We start from the raw sequence: 18,796 nt of genomic DNA, 5'->3' as shown, positions 1-18,796 counted from the left end.
TGTGCATTGCTTTTGCTGAACTATGTCCAAACATTTGTCTCCAACAATCTGCCCAGGACGATAAAGTAGTTTGGCACTTTTCAGACAATTAATGCGTTTATATTATTTTTTTAATCCATGTATAAAAGTAAAAAGTTCCACTAATGCTTGAACTGTTCAGAGCTGTGTCATAGAGTTTTTGATTTATATCCTTGGGGTAGTTGGTTTACTCCCACACACACTTGCTCACACACACCTCTCAGAATGACAGCTTTGGCATTTGGACCCTAAGTGTTAGACATGTTGTAACAGATTGCAGCATCAGCTGATGCATGCTCTTACTTAGAACTTTATTATAAGAGCACAGAGATGGCTTATCTTCTTGCATCTGTTGTTTTATTTTCTTCCCAGGATGACTTGCATCTGTACTAAGAAAATGACATTGATGAATGTGCTTGTTATTGTGAGTTCCTCTGCAGACTGATACTTCTGTTAACCTTTATAAAAAATAAATAAAACTAAGGGTTTTAAAAAAACGAGAAACGAGAGTGATCTTGTACTGAAAGGCTGATTTATTTATTGAAGCAAATTAAAAACTTTTGTCAGGTAGTCTTGCAGAGTTTTTCCCCCCAGTAATTATGTAGTTGTTGGGAGGCGCTGTGGGCGCTTTTTCCAACACCTCCCCTCTTCAGTGGAGAGTTAAAAACAGAGAAACCTCCAAAGAAGCGTCAGTCCTGCGTGAAAACCGAGACGCAGAGATGGAGAGCCTCCCTGTGTTTGTCTCCGCCGTTTTAATCTGCGTGATCAGTGCGGGGGAACGCCATGACGATATCCACTGGACATACTCAGGTGAGCTTCTTTCCAAATATCCCTTTATGTGCAGGGGTAATATTTGTTTTTGCTTTAAAGGTAAAGGTACTGGTGCGTAAACCGTGCGTAAAATTGCGTCTGCGCCGATTTTTCCTTGCGCAAAATAAAGAAATGGAAAACAAATTCAACTTTTTTTGTGTGTTGTTTCAAACTATATATATATATATATATATATATATATATATATATATATATTTGGTATTTGTTTAACATCAATTCAAGCAATTTGTGCTTTCTATGCCAACGCGCGCCGCGTTTCAGAGAAACCACCATCAGATTCTTAACATCTGGATCTTCAGAGAAAGTCCCCAGAAAAAAAAAATTGTTGTGTAGCACAGCTGTGGTTAATATTTCTGGGGATGGGCAATAAAAACCAGTTGGACAAGTTCTGTGTGTGACACTAACGAGCGGTAACTCGTGGGGCTCCTAATAATCCTCCACAAACAGAAGCACTTTCACAGCTGAATTCATCTCATCCAAGTTGCGTTTTTTCCCCTCGTGTGGCTAAATGTGATTTCCCGCAGAGGGGGCTTTGGATCAGATGCACTGGGCAACCGTATACTCAGCGTGTGGAGGAAAGAAGCAGTCCCCAATTGACATCCAGCGGCGCAACGTCAGGTTCAACCCAGACATGTTACAGCTGGAGCTGAGCGGATATGATGCCCAGAAGGGAACTTTCCTCATGTCCAACAACGGGCATTCAGGTGAGAAAAACACACAATTTACTCAAGATCAACATCTTTCCTGCTTTACCTGTAAGAAAACAATTTATCAGTTGCTGGTAACTTCATTTAAAAAGTTTCCAGTTGTGTGGAATATTTCTGGAAATCTGTTTTTTGTGTCTTTAAAGCTGCATTGCCAAAAACTGTGCAGAAATGATCAAACTGTAAACAAAATTATGAATTTTTTTTATATTGATTTAAAGAGGAAAGTATTTTGCAACCTTTTTCCATGAATAATAGCCTAATAAGACAAAACAATGAGTGCCGCCCTGGATTTATTTAATGCTGTTTCAATAAGAAGAAGCCAGTGCAGCCTGGAACGTTGGAGAACACATCCATGAACATCTGAAAACACAACAGCTGTTCTGTAAAGTATTCATGATTGGTGATAAAATCTTCATGTTGCCATCAGTTCAAATCGACCTCCCTCCCACCATGAAGATCACCAAAGGCCTGTTGGGGACGTTCACAGCTGTCCAGATGCACCTGCACTGGGGTGGCTGGGACCTGGAGGCCAGCGGAGCCGAGCACACCGTGGATGGCATCCGCTATATGGCAGAGGTTGGCTCGGAAAACAGCACTGATGATAAACTGATAGAAATTTGAAGCTGAAAACAAAATAAATGAGCAAAGAAAATCGAATTAACTCCCACCTTCACAGTAATCTTCATCTGTTCATTTTAAATCTTGCTCTCATTATCTATGAGTCGTACACGGACTCAGTTTATCTCATTTTCTGCTTTGTATTTATTATGAATTTTGAGACAAGGCTGCAGGAATTACGGGTGCACAAGGTGCCGCAACACCCTTTGAGAACATGCATGTCTAAATATATATAGTTAACAATTTAAAAATATTTAGCAAGAATGGAAACAGATCTCATTATGGCTGCAAAAATTCCAATAATTTGACATTTTTGAGTTTTGTAATAGGCAGCACGGTGGCGCAACTGGTAGAGCTGCTGCCTCTCAGCGAGCAGGTCCTCGGTTCAAACCCCGGTCCAGGGGCCTTTCTGGGTGGAGTTTGCATGTTCTCTCCGTGCATGCGTGGGTTTTCTCCGGGTACTCCGGTTTCCTCCCACAGTCCAAAAACATGCATGTTAGGCTGATTGGTAACTCTAAATTGTCCCTAGGTGTGAGTGAGAGAGTGAATGGTTGTTTGTCTCGTTTGTCTCTATGTGGCCCTGTGATGGACTTGCGACCCGTCCAGGGTGTACCCCGCCCCTCGCACAGTGATTGCTGGACATGGGCACCAGCGACCCCCGTGACCCAAAATGGAATAAACGGGTAAAGAAAATGGATGGATGGATGGATGGATGGAGTTTTGTAATTGTGGTTTATAAACCAGCAGCACTGTTTATATAAATATGTGTGCAGCATTTTAGCTTAAAATCCACCGGAGTGAGATGATGAGCATGAGGTTTTAGCTGTAATTGATACTGTCTGACAGTTTGCATTTCACTGCATACATTTGAAATTATGATGTTCTTTTTGTGTTCAGGGTAAAAATTCATACTTTTCTCTAAACTTCCACAACAGAAACACGTTCCTTCCACTATTAATCTCAGCCTTTATGATCTCCATGTTTTTATTTGTACTCCAAAACCTTAAGTTGTGCTAATTTGTTGTTAAATTGTATTTTTGTGTTCATTTTTTCCCAGCTCCATGTTGTCCATTATAATTCAGAAAAGTACAAGAGCTTTTCTGAAGCCAAAGATAAGCCGGACGGGCTGGCAGTGCTCGCTTTTTTCTATGAGGTACGTGAGTCACAAACTCCCTCTGCTTTGTGTTGCCACCGCAGTTCATCAACATCTGCACAGGATCAAGACACTTTCTGAAGGAGGGAGAGTTTTTTCTGTTGTAGGAAGTTGATCTTGAAGTGATCCACTCCTGCTTTGCTGCTTTGAAGATCATACTGAGTCTTCACTGACAGACCGACAGATTGAATGGGAGTTTGTTTTCAGCAGACAGCTCTGATCTGTGAGGCGCTTCCTTCCCTGTCCTCTCTGAGAGGTCAGTGCTGCAGCAACGCCACCGCTGGCACCCTGAACGCAGCACAGAAACTGCCTTGTTCAGAAAATCCCATGTAAACTCTTTGAAAAACTCACTTCATAAAAAGAGAGAGGAGAGAAAGTCATTCTGCCAGTGCTGCTGCTGATTTAATTAATTTGGGAACAAAATAAAGTCATCAATCATAGAATTTACATACTGATTATTTCTATTTGAGTTTAAGTAAAAGTCGAACACCACAAAGTGTTTATTATGTTTATACCTTCTCAACATGATGTGTTGAAGCCATATTTTAGGGTTTCTTCAATCGAAAAGTGAGTGATTTATGCATTTGCCTGTGTCTGCGTGTGTTAGCATCACATGGGCCAGTGTGTGTTTTAATGAAGCACCTGTCATCCGCTGGTGGCACACCCCAGATTTCTTCATTCTCAGACTGGATTCTCTTTGGATTTTACTGCTTTGCCACTTCTTGGCTTCACTGTGGTCTCTGGATTTTTTTCTACTCTTGTTTTGTTGTTTTCTGTTGTTGCTTTATTATTAACAATGAACTATTTGTATGGAAAAATATTTAAAATCACATTTGCAGGTTTTATGGTTCACGGACTCGTCAAACTGGAGCTTATTGTTATACTGGAATCCCTTGTTGGTTCTACTTTTTTTTTTAGTTTCAAGCATCATAGTGGCTCACCTAAATTAAAATAAATACAAAGTTTTGATGTAAAATAGGGAAATAAGCAGCAATACCTACATCTCAGACATTAGTCAAGCAGCTTTACGTTTTTGGTTTCCATGGAGACCCAATATGCAGATGAAACTTGGTTCTGTTTGATCAGTCATTAAAAAAAAGCTAAATAAATTGTAACTGACTTATAATATGGGACACGTTTGGTGTAAATTTGAATTCAAATAAATACTTTTTTTTTTCCTGCCCAGACTCAACATTTTTGATTAAAGTTTCACACGGCTTGTGTTTACTTCCAGGACGGCCATTTTGAAAACACCTACTACAGTGATTTTATATCCAACCTGGCCAAAATTAAGTATGCCGGTAAGTTTCACGTGACCCCACCAATGATGAACACAAGGTGCATTCATGACAGCACTGAAGCTATAAAATATTACGTTGCAAACAAACTCTGAAACTGGGTCTCGTTCGATGCTTGCGCGACCTCGACAGGTCAATCCATGAACATCTCGAACATTGACGTGCGCTCCATGCTCCCCGAGAACCTCAGTCATTTCTTCAGGTACGAAGGGTCCCTCACCACGCCCCCCTGTTTCGAGAGCATCATGTGGACTGTGTTCGACACACCCATCACTCTTTCACATAACCAGGTTAGATCTTTTAAAAAAAGAGAGAAATATTAAGAGTGACACATCCAACTAAGTTTTCTTTTTATGTTTTCTACATCAGATCAGGAAACTGGAGAGCACTCTGATGGACATAGACAACAAGACGCTGTCAAATGATTACCGTGTCCCCCAGCCGCTCAACGATCGTGTGGTTGAGTCTTCATTCCTGCCACGACTCGGCAAAGGATGTGCGTGATGACACCGATCCATGATGTCTCTGACGTGATGTGAGTTTGTGAGGCCTGTGTGAAATTTGTGTTTTTCTCCGCAGCATTTTGTCGGCAGGATGAGATCGAGTCCAAGCTCCTGAAGATCGAAGGCCTGATAACTTCTCTAGGAAAGAACATGTTATCAGGTGACTGCTTGTCTTGATGGCAATAAAAATGGAGGTTCTTGCATTTACTTATCAAGGCTTTTTATTGTATTCTTTTTAGGAGGTACTTCCAGTTCAAGGCCTTCCAAAAATGGTAAATATTAGTGAGATTGAACTCTGATTAGATTAAAGGACTGGCATTCCTTCACCCACTGCCTTTCACCTCAGAGTTTTAGAGTGAGGTCATCTCACGTCGAAAGATGACTAAGTTTTGCTATTTTGATGAACGCTTGAAAATAACTATGCGCCACTTCATGCAGATCATGAATGATCTGTTAGTGCTTGCAGTATATGTTATGAATGACTCTCAGCTACACCAAATGTTAGCTCAGAAACCGTAAAATTCACTAAATATAGCTATTTCTGTGTGGGCTAAAGTGCATTAGCTGCGATGGCCATCCAGAGTTGGGTTGACTCCAAAGTGGATAAGTTGTAGACGTCAGCCAAGATTTTACTTTTGGAAATTTGATTTATAAAAGGATTTAATGATACAGTAGAACTAAACACCTGCAGACACACTCAGACATAGGCCGAAACGTCATCATTCCAGCTTCACCTTTGGTGCCGATAAGGATGTTGCTTGCTCTGCGTTCCGATTCACATTTTTCTGTCCTCCTCAGAACGAGGCGATCTGTTTCCTCTGGTGCTCAGCTTCAGTGATAAAAACGCCATCAGCTACGCTCTGGCTGACCTCAGTCACCCCATGGATTTGGACTCCTTCACGGTCTGCATGCATGTTCTCACAAAGATGGAGGGGAGCCACACAGTCCTCTCCTACTCCAGCCACGGCATCGACAACGAGCTGATGATCAGCATCAACGAAGACTCGGATGCGAGAGAAGTGGGCCTCTGGATTAACAACGAGTTTGTCAACTTGCCGCACAACGTCAGGTCCAAGGACTGGAGGAACTACTGCATCACCTGGTCGTCCCACACCGGTGGGGCGGAGCTCTGGATCAACGGCATGGTGGGGGAGCAGAGGTACCTGAGAAGCAGTTACACTATCAGCCCTGGTGGCGTGTTCATTCTGGGCAAAGACCAGGATGGATTACTGGGGATCTCCAACGATGACGCCTTTGTGGGCAAGATGACAGACGTCAACATATGGGACTATGTGCTGTCTGCAGCAGATATCCGAAACCAGATGTCCTGTAAGAATGGCAGTGCAGTGGTAGGGAACGTGTTCAGCTGGGGAACCACCAAGCTCAGCCTGTATGGTGGGGTGCAGCTGGACAACCAGCACAGGTGCTCTTAAAAACCCTACGCTGCTTGTCTTGGCAAAAACAAAACAAAAAAAAAGATCACGGTTGATGGTGTGGCCTTTGAATGTTTATGATAATGAAAAATAAGTTGCTCAATATTTAAATATATAAGTCAGCTCATGTGTTGATATCTCTGTATCATAAATAAAAGGCGTACAAGAGATTTGTCGGTTGTTTATTGCAGACATCCTCTGCATCTGAATGAGACAACTCAGTATTTATAGCTTCCACACACACAGACTTTGCTTAAATTCCTTCTAAGATAAAGAGTCCAAATAAAAAAAATCCTTTGCACCACCCTGTAGCGACGTCTTCCTCTCGTCCTGAATGCCCTCGTTTCTCCTCAGAAGGTCGTGACCTTCTCTGCGTTCTCCAGGCTTTCTGTGCTGTCTTTCAGAGGCAGATCCCCAACTTTGATCTCTGTTTTGTTCCTCTTGGCAAACATCTGGGAGACCTCCAGGAAGGTCTTGTTCTTGGTTTCTGGCACCACCAGCCAGATGTAGATCAGCGCGACCAGACAGACGACAGCAAAAACGATAAAGCTGTAGGAGCCGAGGCCTCTCTGCAGGGAGATGGAGGAAAGGAAAAGTGATCTGTTTGTCCTCAGAATGAAAGGTTAGGAACAAGTCGGGCAGAGACAGCTGGACAAGAGGTAACGAGAAGAGTGTTTAAAGTGCTGTTTTATGGAAACACTTTTTTGTGGGGGTGGGGTCTCTACCTAAACACATTCCTCTCTTGCTTGTCTTCATTTTAAATGTTTTTATCTGCATCACTACACGCCTCTGTTTAATAGAGACAAAAACAACTAAACCCACAGAAAATTTTATAAAAACATTGTTCCTCCTTTAATGGGACTGATTTACAAATAAATATTTCCGTTCCACATTCAAAACTACCTGAAAGAAACTTTTTTTTTTTTTTTTTTTTAGAAAAAGATACAGTAGTCCCTCGTTATCCAAAATAGTTAAATCTGGTCCTCTGGACATTCAAAAAACAAAACAAAGCAAAACAACAACAACAACAACAACAACAAAAATAGAACCGTTTCGTCTTTCATCCGAAAGACTTCCTCAGTCTGAGGTGCTGTGTTCAGCTCAGTCTTATAAATAGCACCTTCTTATAAGACTGAGCTGATGAACACAGCACCTCAGACTGAGGAAGTCTTTCAGATGGAAGACGAAATGTTTCTAAATTTTTTTGTTTTGTTTTGTTTTGTTTTTTGAATGTCCAGAGGACCAGATTTAACTTTTTTGGATTTTTCTACCTGGATTATTGAGCATGCATCAGGATAGTCCCTCGTTACTTTGCAGTTCGACGTTCACAGACTCGCTCTGTTGTGGTTTTTCAAAGTAAGACTGAACACGAGAAAAAAATTGTACACGACTGTCAACTTTAATATTACTCACGTGATTAGGACAGTACGGGATACTATACAGTAAAAAGTTAAAGAAAAAATAAAATACTTCGGACAGGCGCCGCCATTTAGTAGTTTTCTGTATCACCACTCATAAGGACTACATTTCCCAGAAACCAACAGTGCCCCACCCAGAAGCCCCAGTTTCTTTTGCTGAAATACGTAGAGGGAAATTTTTGATCCGATCCGAAAAAGTTTGGTCCTTTAGCGACTTCGGCACCCAGCGGATGCAGAGAGCTACACGGAACCCACTGGGAACCGGAGCAGAACCGGAGCAGAACCGGACCCCCAGACCCATTGGCGAACCTGAGAGCTGTTAGCCAGCCCATGAGGACTTCCTAGTGAGGGACTTGCCGCTGTAGGTCCAGTGCTCCCTCCAGAGCACACCGGGACCCTCTTCATCCCTGTCGGACCTCTCAATTGGACCACCGGTCCCGCTCTGGCCACCCGTAGTTCCCTCTACCCAAAAGCGCCTTGGCGCTCAAGGGCTGCACTGAACCAGACCAGAACTAGAGCAGAACTGGGTACCCAGACCCATCAGTGAATCTGAGAGCTGGTAGATGACCCATGACGACTTCTGAGCGGGGGACGTGCCACCGTAGGTCAGGTCTCCTTCTGGGGCCCACCAGTACCACCCTGAACCAGAGAGCTAACCAGAACCAGCAAGGTAGGTCCGCTGAAATGGAACCAAGTCAGAGCAGAACCGAGCTGCTGCTGTTCTGCCGAGCTGGTGAGTAAATTTAGTAGCTACTTTTTCTTTTCCATTCAACCTTTGTTTATACAGGTTAATCCCATTGAGCCTCGGGGACTCATTTACAAGTGAGACCTGATTTTAACAAAGAGTGATGTCAACAGTGGACAACAACATACAGTAAGTACCGATTTTTTCTGCCTATAAGTCGCAGTTTTTGCATAATTTACATGCCCTGCAACTTATACACCAAAGCAACTAATTTATGGATTTTTCCACTTTATTAGACATATTTGGACTGATGCAACTTATTGGCGCGACGTGTACGGCGGAAAATAGGGTATGTTGTTAAAATGACGTAGGTCATAGGTTTAAGAGTTTAGAACTTTGAACGAGTGTGGAAAGGGTTTATAAAGCCTTAAAAATATATAAATACTAAAATAAATATAACATTGCTAAGTCGCAGATTTTCACTTATTGTGTGTGTTTGGGTGGGGGGGATCCAGAACGCAACCCCACAATAAATGAGAGACTACTGTATACATTTTCAAACTTTGCTCACATCTGCTACATTTTTTGATGCTTGCTTATGATGCAGTCAGATCAGGGAGATGTCTGATTAATACCAGATTCAGGACCAAAATGAGTCCAAAACTCTGAGTCACAAATACTTTGTAAATTTTTTGGTTCTTTGTTGCTTTTTCTCTGAGAATTGCACGGTCTGAACCGGGGTAAATGTCCTGGGACGTTCTGCCCTGGGAAGACTGGCTGCTTCCTTAAATGTTTTCCACTTGTGGATAAACTTTCTCACTCCAAATTGTTTAGAAATGACCTCTGACTCTTCCAAGATTGATGGGTAACAATAATGACCTCTCCAAGGTCACTGCTGATGCCTTCCCACCTTGGCATTGTGTTACCACTCCAAAGAGATCACAAAGTACAGGAGATCCAAAGTAACTCAGTGTTTTGCCTTTCTGGTTAGGCTGTCAGGAACATCTGCAGCTGATTACAGTCTGAATAACAAACTGTTGCTCCCGGAGAGTTGTGTGTAAACTGACCTCCATGAAGGGGAAAACGAGGCCGACTGTGAAGTTGCACAGCCAGTGGACGGAGCCTCCAACCATGAAGGCGGAGGGCCGGGCTGACTGCCTGAACATCTCTGTGGTCACCACGTTGGGAATGGGACCTGAAGAGCACACGGTGAGGTTGACCACAGCCAAAACGTTCACAGTAAACCATCACTCTTTGAGCGTCACAGCCACAAAGGTCATGTCTCAAACAACTGAGTGCTAATTTACAGAAAAACATGATTACACGTCTGGCCCCACCCAAACAACACTTCAGGGCTTCAGCGTGTTGTAATCGGCGTGTGTGTAGGTAAGAACAGGTGGGTCAGACTCACTGGCTCCGATGGCATGTCCAATGACGTATACGATGACACATGCGATGCTGACGTAGGACATCCACGTCACGCTCTCCTGTCCACAGAAACAACCAGTTACCATGTCACTGGTTTACAAAAGAAACATGTTTGTCTAATGACTGACGTGTGCCCATTAATGATACCTGCGTAATTAAAAATGATCCAGGGTGGACTGTGGGTTTGCAGAGAGGAGAATAGTTCTGGTTTTGTGCATCTATCTAATAATAGCAGATTCTTGCATTTTAGTTTTGGGCTTCTGTTTTATTGTCTCAGATTTCTCATGACTTCAGCAAACAGAGATGCCAGATCATCATTTTGTTCTCATACCAGGTGGGAACTGCAGATGTATAATGTTATACTCTGCTGCGCATAACTGTGGCTGGAAACAGCCACATCTGATTTAACGGTTTGGTCAATAAACACTTGTGTCTTCTTTTCTTCAATGGTTTACAACTTTTTATCCATTTTTCAGCAACAATGTCCAATTTCCACAATTTATTTGCAGATATATTGTGATTTTTTTTTCATTCAGCTGTCCCCTTCTGCAGGGGTCTCCACAGCTTGCATGATAGCATGAATTTTAGCATTTCTTTAAGCAACCTGGACTTGAACCTGCAGCCTCAGGATTACAGAACCATGGCTCTGACCACTGAGCTACAGCAGCCCTTCATTTGCCAACATTACTTTGTCTGCTTTCTGACTTTCTTTACTTGCTCTGGTATGCTGACCCGTTTTATCCAGCTCTAAATATTGATGGATTGTTTGCATACCAGACCCCAAACAAGAAAAACGCTCTTCCATATAAGTAGCCTGGGGCGTGTTTTAAAAGAAGAGTTGTTTGTTAGGATGCTTGATTGCTTTTCATTTTAAATGTAGGAGTATTCAGTGTGTCGTCAGAAAAGACAAGCAATAAAAGTCCGTCTGGTTGAGAATGCATGCAGGATGTTGACCTTAGCCTGTTCAAAGAAGTTGGCTTTTGAGTCTGTTTTATGACTGTTTGTGCATGTGCAGCATTTTCAAAGTCCTGATGCTCATACCAAAGAAGCAGACAGACCCCGCTGGAGTCTTTTCTGCCATTTACAAAATAAGATAGTTTACAATCCGAGTGTTGTGATGCTGTAAGGTCAACCAGCTGAGAAATAAAAGCAGAGTTGAATTTTAAATGAAAAAGGCAGCAACATTCAGTCTATTTGATTGTCAGCTTAAATGGCACGTCAAATTTGTTATAAGCTAACTTAAAAAGTAAAGGCCTAGCATTCCTTGATGGAATGCATATAGTCGACCGCTCTGCATGCCAGTTTTAAACTAAAAGTCATCTTACAATAAAATGAAGGGCTGAGCTGCAGGCGATGAAAAGTATTTACATTTTTAAGGGATTGCACACGTGACACATTCAAACACTCCAGATCATCGGAAGGTGGTGCATGTTTGATTTACAGTTTTTGAGATGAAAACTAGATAAAAGTTGAGATAGTTTGAAGATTTATTTCCTTTCTTGTCTTTATATTTTTACATTCTGGTTCAGAAATTTTGGTAGTTACAGCAGAAAATTGCACAAAACGGTTCAATATGTCTCAAACAGTGAAGAAATAGAGTATAATTTTTTTTTTGCAGAAAATCTGGTTTTAAGTTAAGAACCCACACTTAAACCATTTTTTTTATCTTTAGCCACCATTATCCACTAGAGGGCACCAGTGTAAGTCAAGTCACACTGCAGCTTTCCTAATGTACCTGGAAGTTTAAGGCAACAGTGAGCAGCACACAGGCCAAACAGCAGGTCCCAAATCCCAGAAGAAGGAGCAGTCGTCGGCCTGAGGACTCCACGATGAAGACCTGGGAGAAGAAGCTCCTTGTTCAGAACTGAAGACTCCGGCTGGACTGATCAGATGACAGGCTGCTCATTTCAGATCCTCTCCTTCAAGGTTTTCAGGGTACTTACAGCAGCTATGGTCATGAAGACGTTCACTGCTCCTGTTCCCACTGTCACAAACTGGATGTCATTCTCGTTGACTCCTGCAGAGGCATAAATGCTGTCTGCGTAATAGTAGATCTGAAGGAGAAATGCATTGTGGGTTAGAAAACCAGAGTTACAGAACACTGTCTCGGTGAAAGATATACAAGGACAGGAGTATTTGTTTGTCTCACCGCGTTGACCCCTGACAGCTGCTGACCCATGTTCATTATGATGACCGAGACCAGCTGCCAGCGGAGGGAGCGCTGGGACAGCAGGGACAGCACGGTCAGATGTCCCTCGGCCCGCTCCGACTGGTCCTCTAGGCGCATCTCTGTCATCTCTGCATCCACATCATCCCAGCCGCGCAGACGCTGTAACGCTGAGTGACAAATTACACAGAAGGCCCCTTTAATCCAGTTTTTCTGCAGCTGTGTGAAGCAGTTTGGGTGGATTCTCACCTTTCTTGGAGTTATTCTCGTCTCCCTTCTGGATGAGCAGGTACCTGGGGCTCTCTGGGAAGAAGGGCAACAGCAGCAGCTCTATCACTGCAGGGATGCCGGTCAAACCAAGCATGAGAGTCCAGCCTGAACAGATGGAGAGGTAAACACATCTGTAGCACCTTTAAACAGCATTTTAAAAAGGCCTTTCGAACCAGACAAACTATCAAACGTTTCCAATATGACCATTAGCACCTGTGCTGTTGCCCAGGATACTCCTGATGCCCAGCACCTGAGCAGCGAGGATGCCAATAGTGATGAAGAGCTGTGGTACGATGCCAATGGCTCCCCTCAGGTTTTTGGGAGAGAGCTCACCCAGATACATCGGCACTACGTTGGATGAGAGACCTGCAGAAAAAGAAGCAGGGATGAACTCCATCATCTTCAGTCATAATGCCTGATCCAAAACAAACATGTAAAATGAAAGTATCCAACCTGCACATATGCCCACAATAAACCTGGCTACGATGATGATCTCATATGACTCAGAAATCTCACTGACGCCCATCATTACAGCAGGGATGATGGAGAAGATGTTGTTAAAGAGGAGGGTGCCCTTCCTAGTGAAACAGATTAAATAATTAAAGGACTAAAAGTCTAGCATTTATTTCAGTTTTAAACTAAGATCATACAATGAAATGACAGATCTAACTATTCTGGTCAAACCTTGAAACAAACATCATGCCCACACTCATGATACTGTAACGTTTCTCATGATGTGCTTGGGGTGTGTGTAGTGACTCTCAGCTACTACCACATCAGATTTCAGCGCAGTGTCTGTGAAACTGACTGGGTCATATCATAGCTATTTCTGTGTTTACTAAAGTTGTGTCATTGTGACAGCCACATCCATCCAATGATTTTTTTTTTTGAATAAAATGTGTCCGGAGCAGCAAAACGTGCTACAAATGATCAACTGGTGTGCCGTGGGCCACTTACGAGTTTATTAGAGGGACTCTTCTCTGGCCAGTTGGGATGGCATGAAAAACTAATATAATATGAACAACAAAAAAGGTTGAATCATGTCATCTGGACTTCGTTTTTTTGTTAAAAAGAAACGTTTCGCCCCTCATCCAATATAATATGGTTTTTACCATTTGTTGATAATTGTACTATTTAGGATAACAACAGTCATATTCATACGAAGAAGGAAAAATATACAGTTTATAACAATTTTGATTAAAATTAAAACACTGGAATATGTGAGTCCTCTTTTTAAGTGTGGAAAAATTAACTAAGCATCCCGTTTGAAGCAGTAAAGAGTAAAGTTAAAGTTAAAATACCAGTTTGTTGGATATGCAATTGTGACTTATTGGATTTTTAAATTAAAGCAAATATTTTAATATCCTTTGACTCTTATCATGCTTTTCCTGAATTCTTATCAAATTGACTTACTATACTGTATTTATTTTTGAGCAATTTGTCTTACACGTATTTCAAAAACGTGAAAAAATAATAATAGACAGGAAAACTTTCTGTTGTTTGTATAAAAACACATGAAATTCAGTTTCACGTTAGTTTTAAATAAAGCTTTAAAGAGCTGCTGCAGAAGGACCAAAGAGCTGCATGAGGCCCCAGAACCACAGGTTGCAGACCATTTTCATAGTTTAAGCTTCATGAAGGATTTTCCTAACATACACACACACACGCACGCACGCACGCACGCACGCACGCACGCACGCACGCACGCACGCACACACACACACACACACACACACACACACACACAGAGTTTTACCTCCCCAGCTTGTTCACCAGAGGAGCCACCATCAGAGAACCAAAGAAGCCTCCGAGAGGGTACATGGACACAGACAGAGACCACAACAAAGTCAGAAGGTTCTCCTCCATCGGTTCATCGTAACGGTCCACGTAGGTGTTGTTATAAAACTGCTGCATGAACTGAAGGCAACAAGACACTAATGGGAGAGACATGCTAAGAAAACAAACCAGAATAGAAAATGGTTGTGTAGAAATCTGCTCACTGGTGCTGGAGAGTTGACTACAGCCACATTATATCCATACTGGAAAGATGAACCGAATGCTGATATGAGAGTAGCCAGTGCCAGAACTGCAGTTAATCTCTAGGGAGACACCAGCAAACTATATTAAACCTCAAAGTCTATGCTCAATAATCCAGGAATAAAATCCAACATTTTTCAGTCAGGTCATCTGGACAGTTTCTTTTTTTTTGTGCTGAAACGATTCGCCTTCGATCCGGAAGGCTTCATCAGTCAAGGAAACACACAACAAAACTGATTCTTCCTCCAACAACATACTCCAAAGTGGAACAAACCAGATTATTGATTATTGAGCATGGACTTTGTTGTTTTCAACCAGTTTGACAAAACTGTCAACAAGGAAGAGGCCCGGCAATGGAGGAGGGGCGTACCAAAGAGACCATCTAATCACAAGCAGAACTGGTTTGTTCCACTTTGGAGTAAGTTGTTGGGGAAGAATCAGTTTGGACCCAGAATGCAGACTGATTCGAGGAGTTTAAAGGTAAACTTTTTTCAGTAACAACCACAAAAGGAGTCATCTTAGGCCTTCTGTGAAGCAAGTGGTGCAGAGGCATCCTCCTGAAACCTCAAAGACGCTGGAGCTCACTGGAGTCTTGAAGCGCTCTTTAGGCTCGGAGCTCTTTAGATCAGTGGCTGCTCGGGAAACTGAAGACCCAGAGGGCTCGAAGAGGAATGGGACCGGAGCTGCATGTGATGAAGAGGCAGGAGCTGCAGGTAATAACTGGGGAGGCTTGGAGCTTGTGGGTGCAGCAAACTCAGAGGGCTTGAGGAGCTGAGGTTTGGAGAAGTGGAGTGCTGGAGGAGCGGAGCTGCTTGGCCACACAATCTTGGCTTCTCTTGGTGGATGGATGTTTAATAATCAGATCTCCTTTCCTCCTCATCCACCATTAGAGGCGAGGGAAGAATCTTGAGCTCTGGACTGCAGTGACACGGCTGGCATCTTAGTGGATGACAGGTGACTTTATCTCTGGAGGTACAGAGGCAGGGAGCAAGAGTTCTGTCTGAAAATTATCAGGGAGAAGTTCAGTGCCATCAGGGCCCTCCCCCTCTGATGGTGCTGTCGACGGCTACGTGACCTTGTGTTGTTCTGATCTGGAGGTTCAGTTGGTGTTACAGCCATTAACTTAAGGAATTCAGGTTCTGTCACCAGTTTTGGAGATTCAAAGGCCTTCTTGGTGGACATGGCCAGCTCGGGGGATGTGTTTAGCTCAGACTGACTGTTGAGTTCATGATGGCTCTGGGACTTGATGCACTGGAGAAGGTAGGTCTGGCCCAAGGCATGCTCATCTTCACTTTCTCTAGCAGATCCCCATTGAATGAGCTAGACAGTAATGGGGGGCATACTTCTCCAGGAGATCAGAAGCATGTATCGAGCCCACAAATCAAATTGGGGCGACCATGGTTGATGTCTCTCTTCACCACAATGCGAAGCTTTAAAACCTCCTCCTCAGACAAATCTGCGAGGCAGCCTGCTGGGTCCAGTTGAGTTTTACATACTCTCACGGTCCCAGGTGGATGGACCTAGAATGCAGACTGAGTCAATTCAATTCAAAACAACTTGATTAATCCCAAAGGGAAATTAAATGTTGTAACTCATCATCCTGGTTCCATTAAAGAGTTGTTCTAGATGCTGATGTCTGTGGGCAGGAAGGATCTCTTGTAGTGGTCTGTCTTACAACGGATCTGAAGAAACTGGTTGCAGATGTTGATGTGTCTTCTTGGACTTGGTGGGTTTCTTAGTCTTCTTGAGCAGCAGGACCATCTAAATGTTGGGCAGAACTCCTTCCTGAGAGATGGCCGCTCCTCCCAGCAGCTTGTTGAGCTCCTCGTCGTTACAGACATCCAGCTGCAGGTGCCGGGGACGATTCTGGTCTTCTTGTTGTCACGAGCCGCACTAACAGTTCAATATCTGGACTCCTTTGAGTCGAGGAGTTTAAAAGGTAAACTTACTTTAATAACAGACACAACACACTGACATGGCAGCAAACTTACAGATCACAGAAAGAAAACACAATAGAAGGAATGAGATTGTAGCAGAATTAGTGAATGGCGACACAGAGACTGAATAAATACAGCAGGGGTAAATGGAAAGTGGAGGCACCTGAGATTTCCAAGTGCAGACAGTTGGAAGTGAAAGACTGATTGAAGAAACTCCGAGGAGGTGAGGGTGAAGGAGAAAAGGCACATGCAACTACAGAAAATACACAAGAATCCCCCAAACAACTTACAATAAAGTACTGAAACACAGAGCTCTAAACTGAGAGAGGAAAGAACTGAACTGAGGTCACATAAGAACGATCACATCAACACAAGAATACACAGAAAGCAAAACTAAGAAACCTGATCTCAAATACAAATAACCAAGATACACGGACATGACAATAAACGTCCTGCAAGATAACGATCATGATGTGATGGATCAAAATAAGCACAACCTGATATTTAACTCACCCCTGTCCTCTCCACAGCCTTCCCCCATTCCCCCCTGTCCTCCATGGCTGTGCATGGACTTGTCTCAATCTGCAGTCATAACTGTTTTGTTGCACCGCTGGACCCGGCGTGCCCTTTGCACATGAGATCAGAGAGCACGGCGGCAGTTTACGGCTCAGCTTGGGATTACAGCTGACTGTGCTCTCAGGTGGAGGAAGTTGGATTTTTTGTGTGTAATAAACACAAGATTTATTTATTGTGGCTCTTAGCTGCTTATTGATAGCACACCTTAAAGCCAGTGCAAAGATAAAACTTTTGTTTGTACATAGAGCCGCAGGGTGGACTGTTTTTAATAAATTAGAAGACGAGCATTCCTTGAAGGAGTTCGTATCATCCGCCGTCTCTCATCTTAGAGTTTTAGGTTTAGATAATCTCATGTTGAGACATTATTTTACGATGTAACCGTTTTGGTCAAAACCGTGAAAACAGCATTATGCACAATCTTTTGTCGACATCAGGGTATGTGTTGAGGAAGACTCTCACAAAAGATCACATCTAATCTTACCTCTGTCTTTTTTTTTTTTTAACAAACTGCCTTGTGGCCATTTTTGTGCTGGCTAATATGCATTAGCTGTTTTTAATTTTATTTTTTAATTCAACCTTTATTTATACAGGTTACTCTCAATGAACAACGAGGACTCATTTCCAAGAGGGACCTGTTGTAAACAAAGGACACAGATGAGGTACAGACAATAATAGACAATCATATAAAAAGATGATTTTTTCTTTCAGCTTCTCCCTGTGTTAGGGTTCGCCACAGCGAACTCAGTCACACGTGTGGATGCTTCACCTACCCCTCACCCACATTTTTGATGTTGTCAGTACCAGGGCTTGAATCGGTGATCTTCCGATCACAGGCCCACCTTGTCTAACCTCTGCGCCACCACTCACCTGAATATAAAATGAAAAGTAAATAGATGAAATGTTATACAAACGTAAAAAAGCACAGGTACATTATAAAGCGGTGTAAAATGCTAAAAGCAGGAACATGTCTGCATTGTTTTTTGCCATGAACTTAGTAGTTGTTTAAAAGTCCTTAGAGAGGTAACAATCGACGTCAGAGCTTTTTGCAAGATATGCCAGGAAACAGGAGCGGAGTAGGAGAAGGCCCTTTTGTCTAATTCGGTCCACACTGAGGGGACACTGCAAGTAATTATGTCCTGAGAGCGCACGCTGCTGCACTCACCGAGTGACATGTAGGAGGAGATGTATGAAGGCAACAGACCAAGAAGTAATTTAAAGATGAAACTGTACCAGTGAGAGAGTCTGTGTGAAGTTAATGATGACCAGTTAACCAGTGAATACAGGTTAACAAACAACATTGTCCCATTCATGTTCTTGGAAACTGCTTCCTCGTCGTCCTGGTTCCGCCTCGTACCATCGCCTAGTCCCCAGAGTCTGAGTTCTCCTTGGAGCCCTCTTCTACGTCAGCTGTCTACACAGAACAATAACTGCAACTAAACATCGGCCATCCAGCCTTGAGTTTCGTCCTGCCACTCTCTCTCAACATCTGGTCTCCTCCATTTATCTGCAGCTCCCTCCTGCGTTCCTGTGCAGTCACATTTGTAAATAAACCACTTACCTTTATTCTATCTCACTGGTCTCTCGTGTCTTAGTCAGAACTCTGGGTATTTTAAGTCTTAACGCAAACATGATAAAAATCCATATAGTGGTGCAGAAGATATTTTGCTAACAGACAAACTTGTTGACTCCAACAGTTAATGCCAAAGTTTTCAGCAAA

At 42.8% G+C, this 18,796-nt stretch overlaps 2 protein-coding genes across 2 annotated transcripts; one reads left to right on the top strand and one right to left on the bottom strand.

Moving 5' to 3' along the window:
- The first annotated feature begins 715 nt into the window (after positions 1 to 715).
- On the top strand, positions 716 to 6,637 carry ca6 (carbonic anhydrase VI). The gene is made up of 10 exons (XM_037684232.1): positions 716 to 828; positions 1,374 to 1,553; positions 1,984 to 2,132; positions 3,232 to 3,327; positions 4,562 to 4,628; positions 4,758 to 4,915; positions 4,995 to 5,121; positions 5,205 to 5,288; positions 5,368 to 5,400; positions 5,927 to 6,637. The coding sequence occupies exons 1-10, from the start codon at positions 738 to 740 to the stop codon at positions 6,559 to 6,561; spliced, it is 1,620 nt and encodes a 539-aa protein (XP_037540160.1). The 5' UTR covers positions 716 to 737; the 3' UTR covers positions 6,562 to 6,637.
- A 163-nt stretch (positions 6,638 to 6,800) lies between these two features.
- Positions 6,801 to 17,698, bottom strand: slc2a1a (solute carrier family 2 member 1a). Its single transcript, XM_037684498.1, has 13 exons — positions 17,675 to 17,698; positions 17,017 to 17,085; positions 14,530 to 14,628; positions 14,286 to 14,446; positions 12,983 to 13,107; positions 12,743 to 12,895; positions 12,509 to 12,634; positions 12,242 to 12,429; positions 12,036 to 12,146; positions 11,828 to 11,929; positions 10,076 to 10,151; positions 9,732 to 9,859; positions 6,801 to 7,130 (listed from the first exon to the last, which is right to left on the bottom strand). Exons 1-13 carry the CDS (start codon positions 17,696 to 17,698, stop codon positions 6,912 to 6,914), a joined length of 1,581 nt encoding a protein of 526 aa, XP_037540426.1. The 3' UTR covers positions 6,801 to 6,911.
- Positions 17,699 to 18,796: the final 1,098 nt, after the last annotated feature.

This window comes from Nematolebias whitei, chromosome 11 (assembly GCF_014905685.2).
Source record: "Nematolebias whitei isolate Nwh7 chromosome 11, NemWhi1, whole genome shotgun sequence".
Classification (NCBI taxonomy): Eukaryota; Metazoa; Chordata; class Actinopteri; order Cyprinodontiformes; family Rivulidae; genus Nematolebias; species Nematolebias whitei.
Note: the sequence above shows the minus strand (reverse complement) of the source record. Positions and strands in the feature narration are given on the sequence as shown.

Excerpts from the sequence above, each read along its gene's own strand:
- ca6 (XM_037684232.1), top strand. The coding sequence starts at position 738 with ATGGAGAGCCTCCCTGTGTTTGTCTCCGCCGTTTTAATCTGCGTGATC. Across the intron at positions 1,554-1,983 it reads GTCCAACAACGGGCATTCAG|TTCAAATCGACCTCCCTCCC; the intron begins GTGAGAAAAACA and ends TGTTGCCATCAG. Across the intron at positions 5,122-5,204 it reads GCCACGACTCGGCAAAGGAT|CATTTTGTCGGCAGGATGAG; the intron begins GTGCGTGATGAC and ends TTTTCTCCGCAG.
- slc2a1a (XM_037684498.1), bottom strand. The coding sequence starts at position 17,698 with ATGAGTCCTCGTTGTTCATTGAGA. Across the intron at positions 17,086-17,674 it reads GTCCTCGTTGTTCATTGAGA|ATTGAGACAAGTCCATGCAC; the intron begins GTAACCTGTATA and ends TTATGACTGCAG. Across the intron at positions 14,629-17,016 it reads AGGCTGTGGAGAGGACAGGG|AGATTAACTGCAGTTCTGGC; the intron begins GTGAGTTAAATA and ends GTGTCTCCCTAG.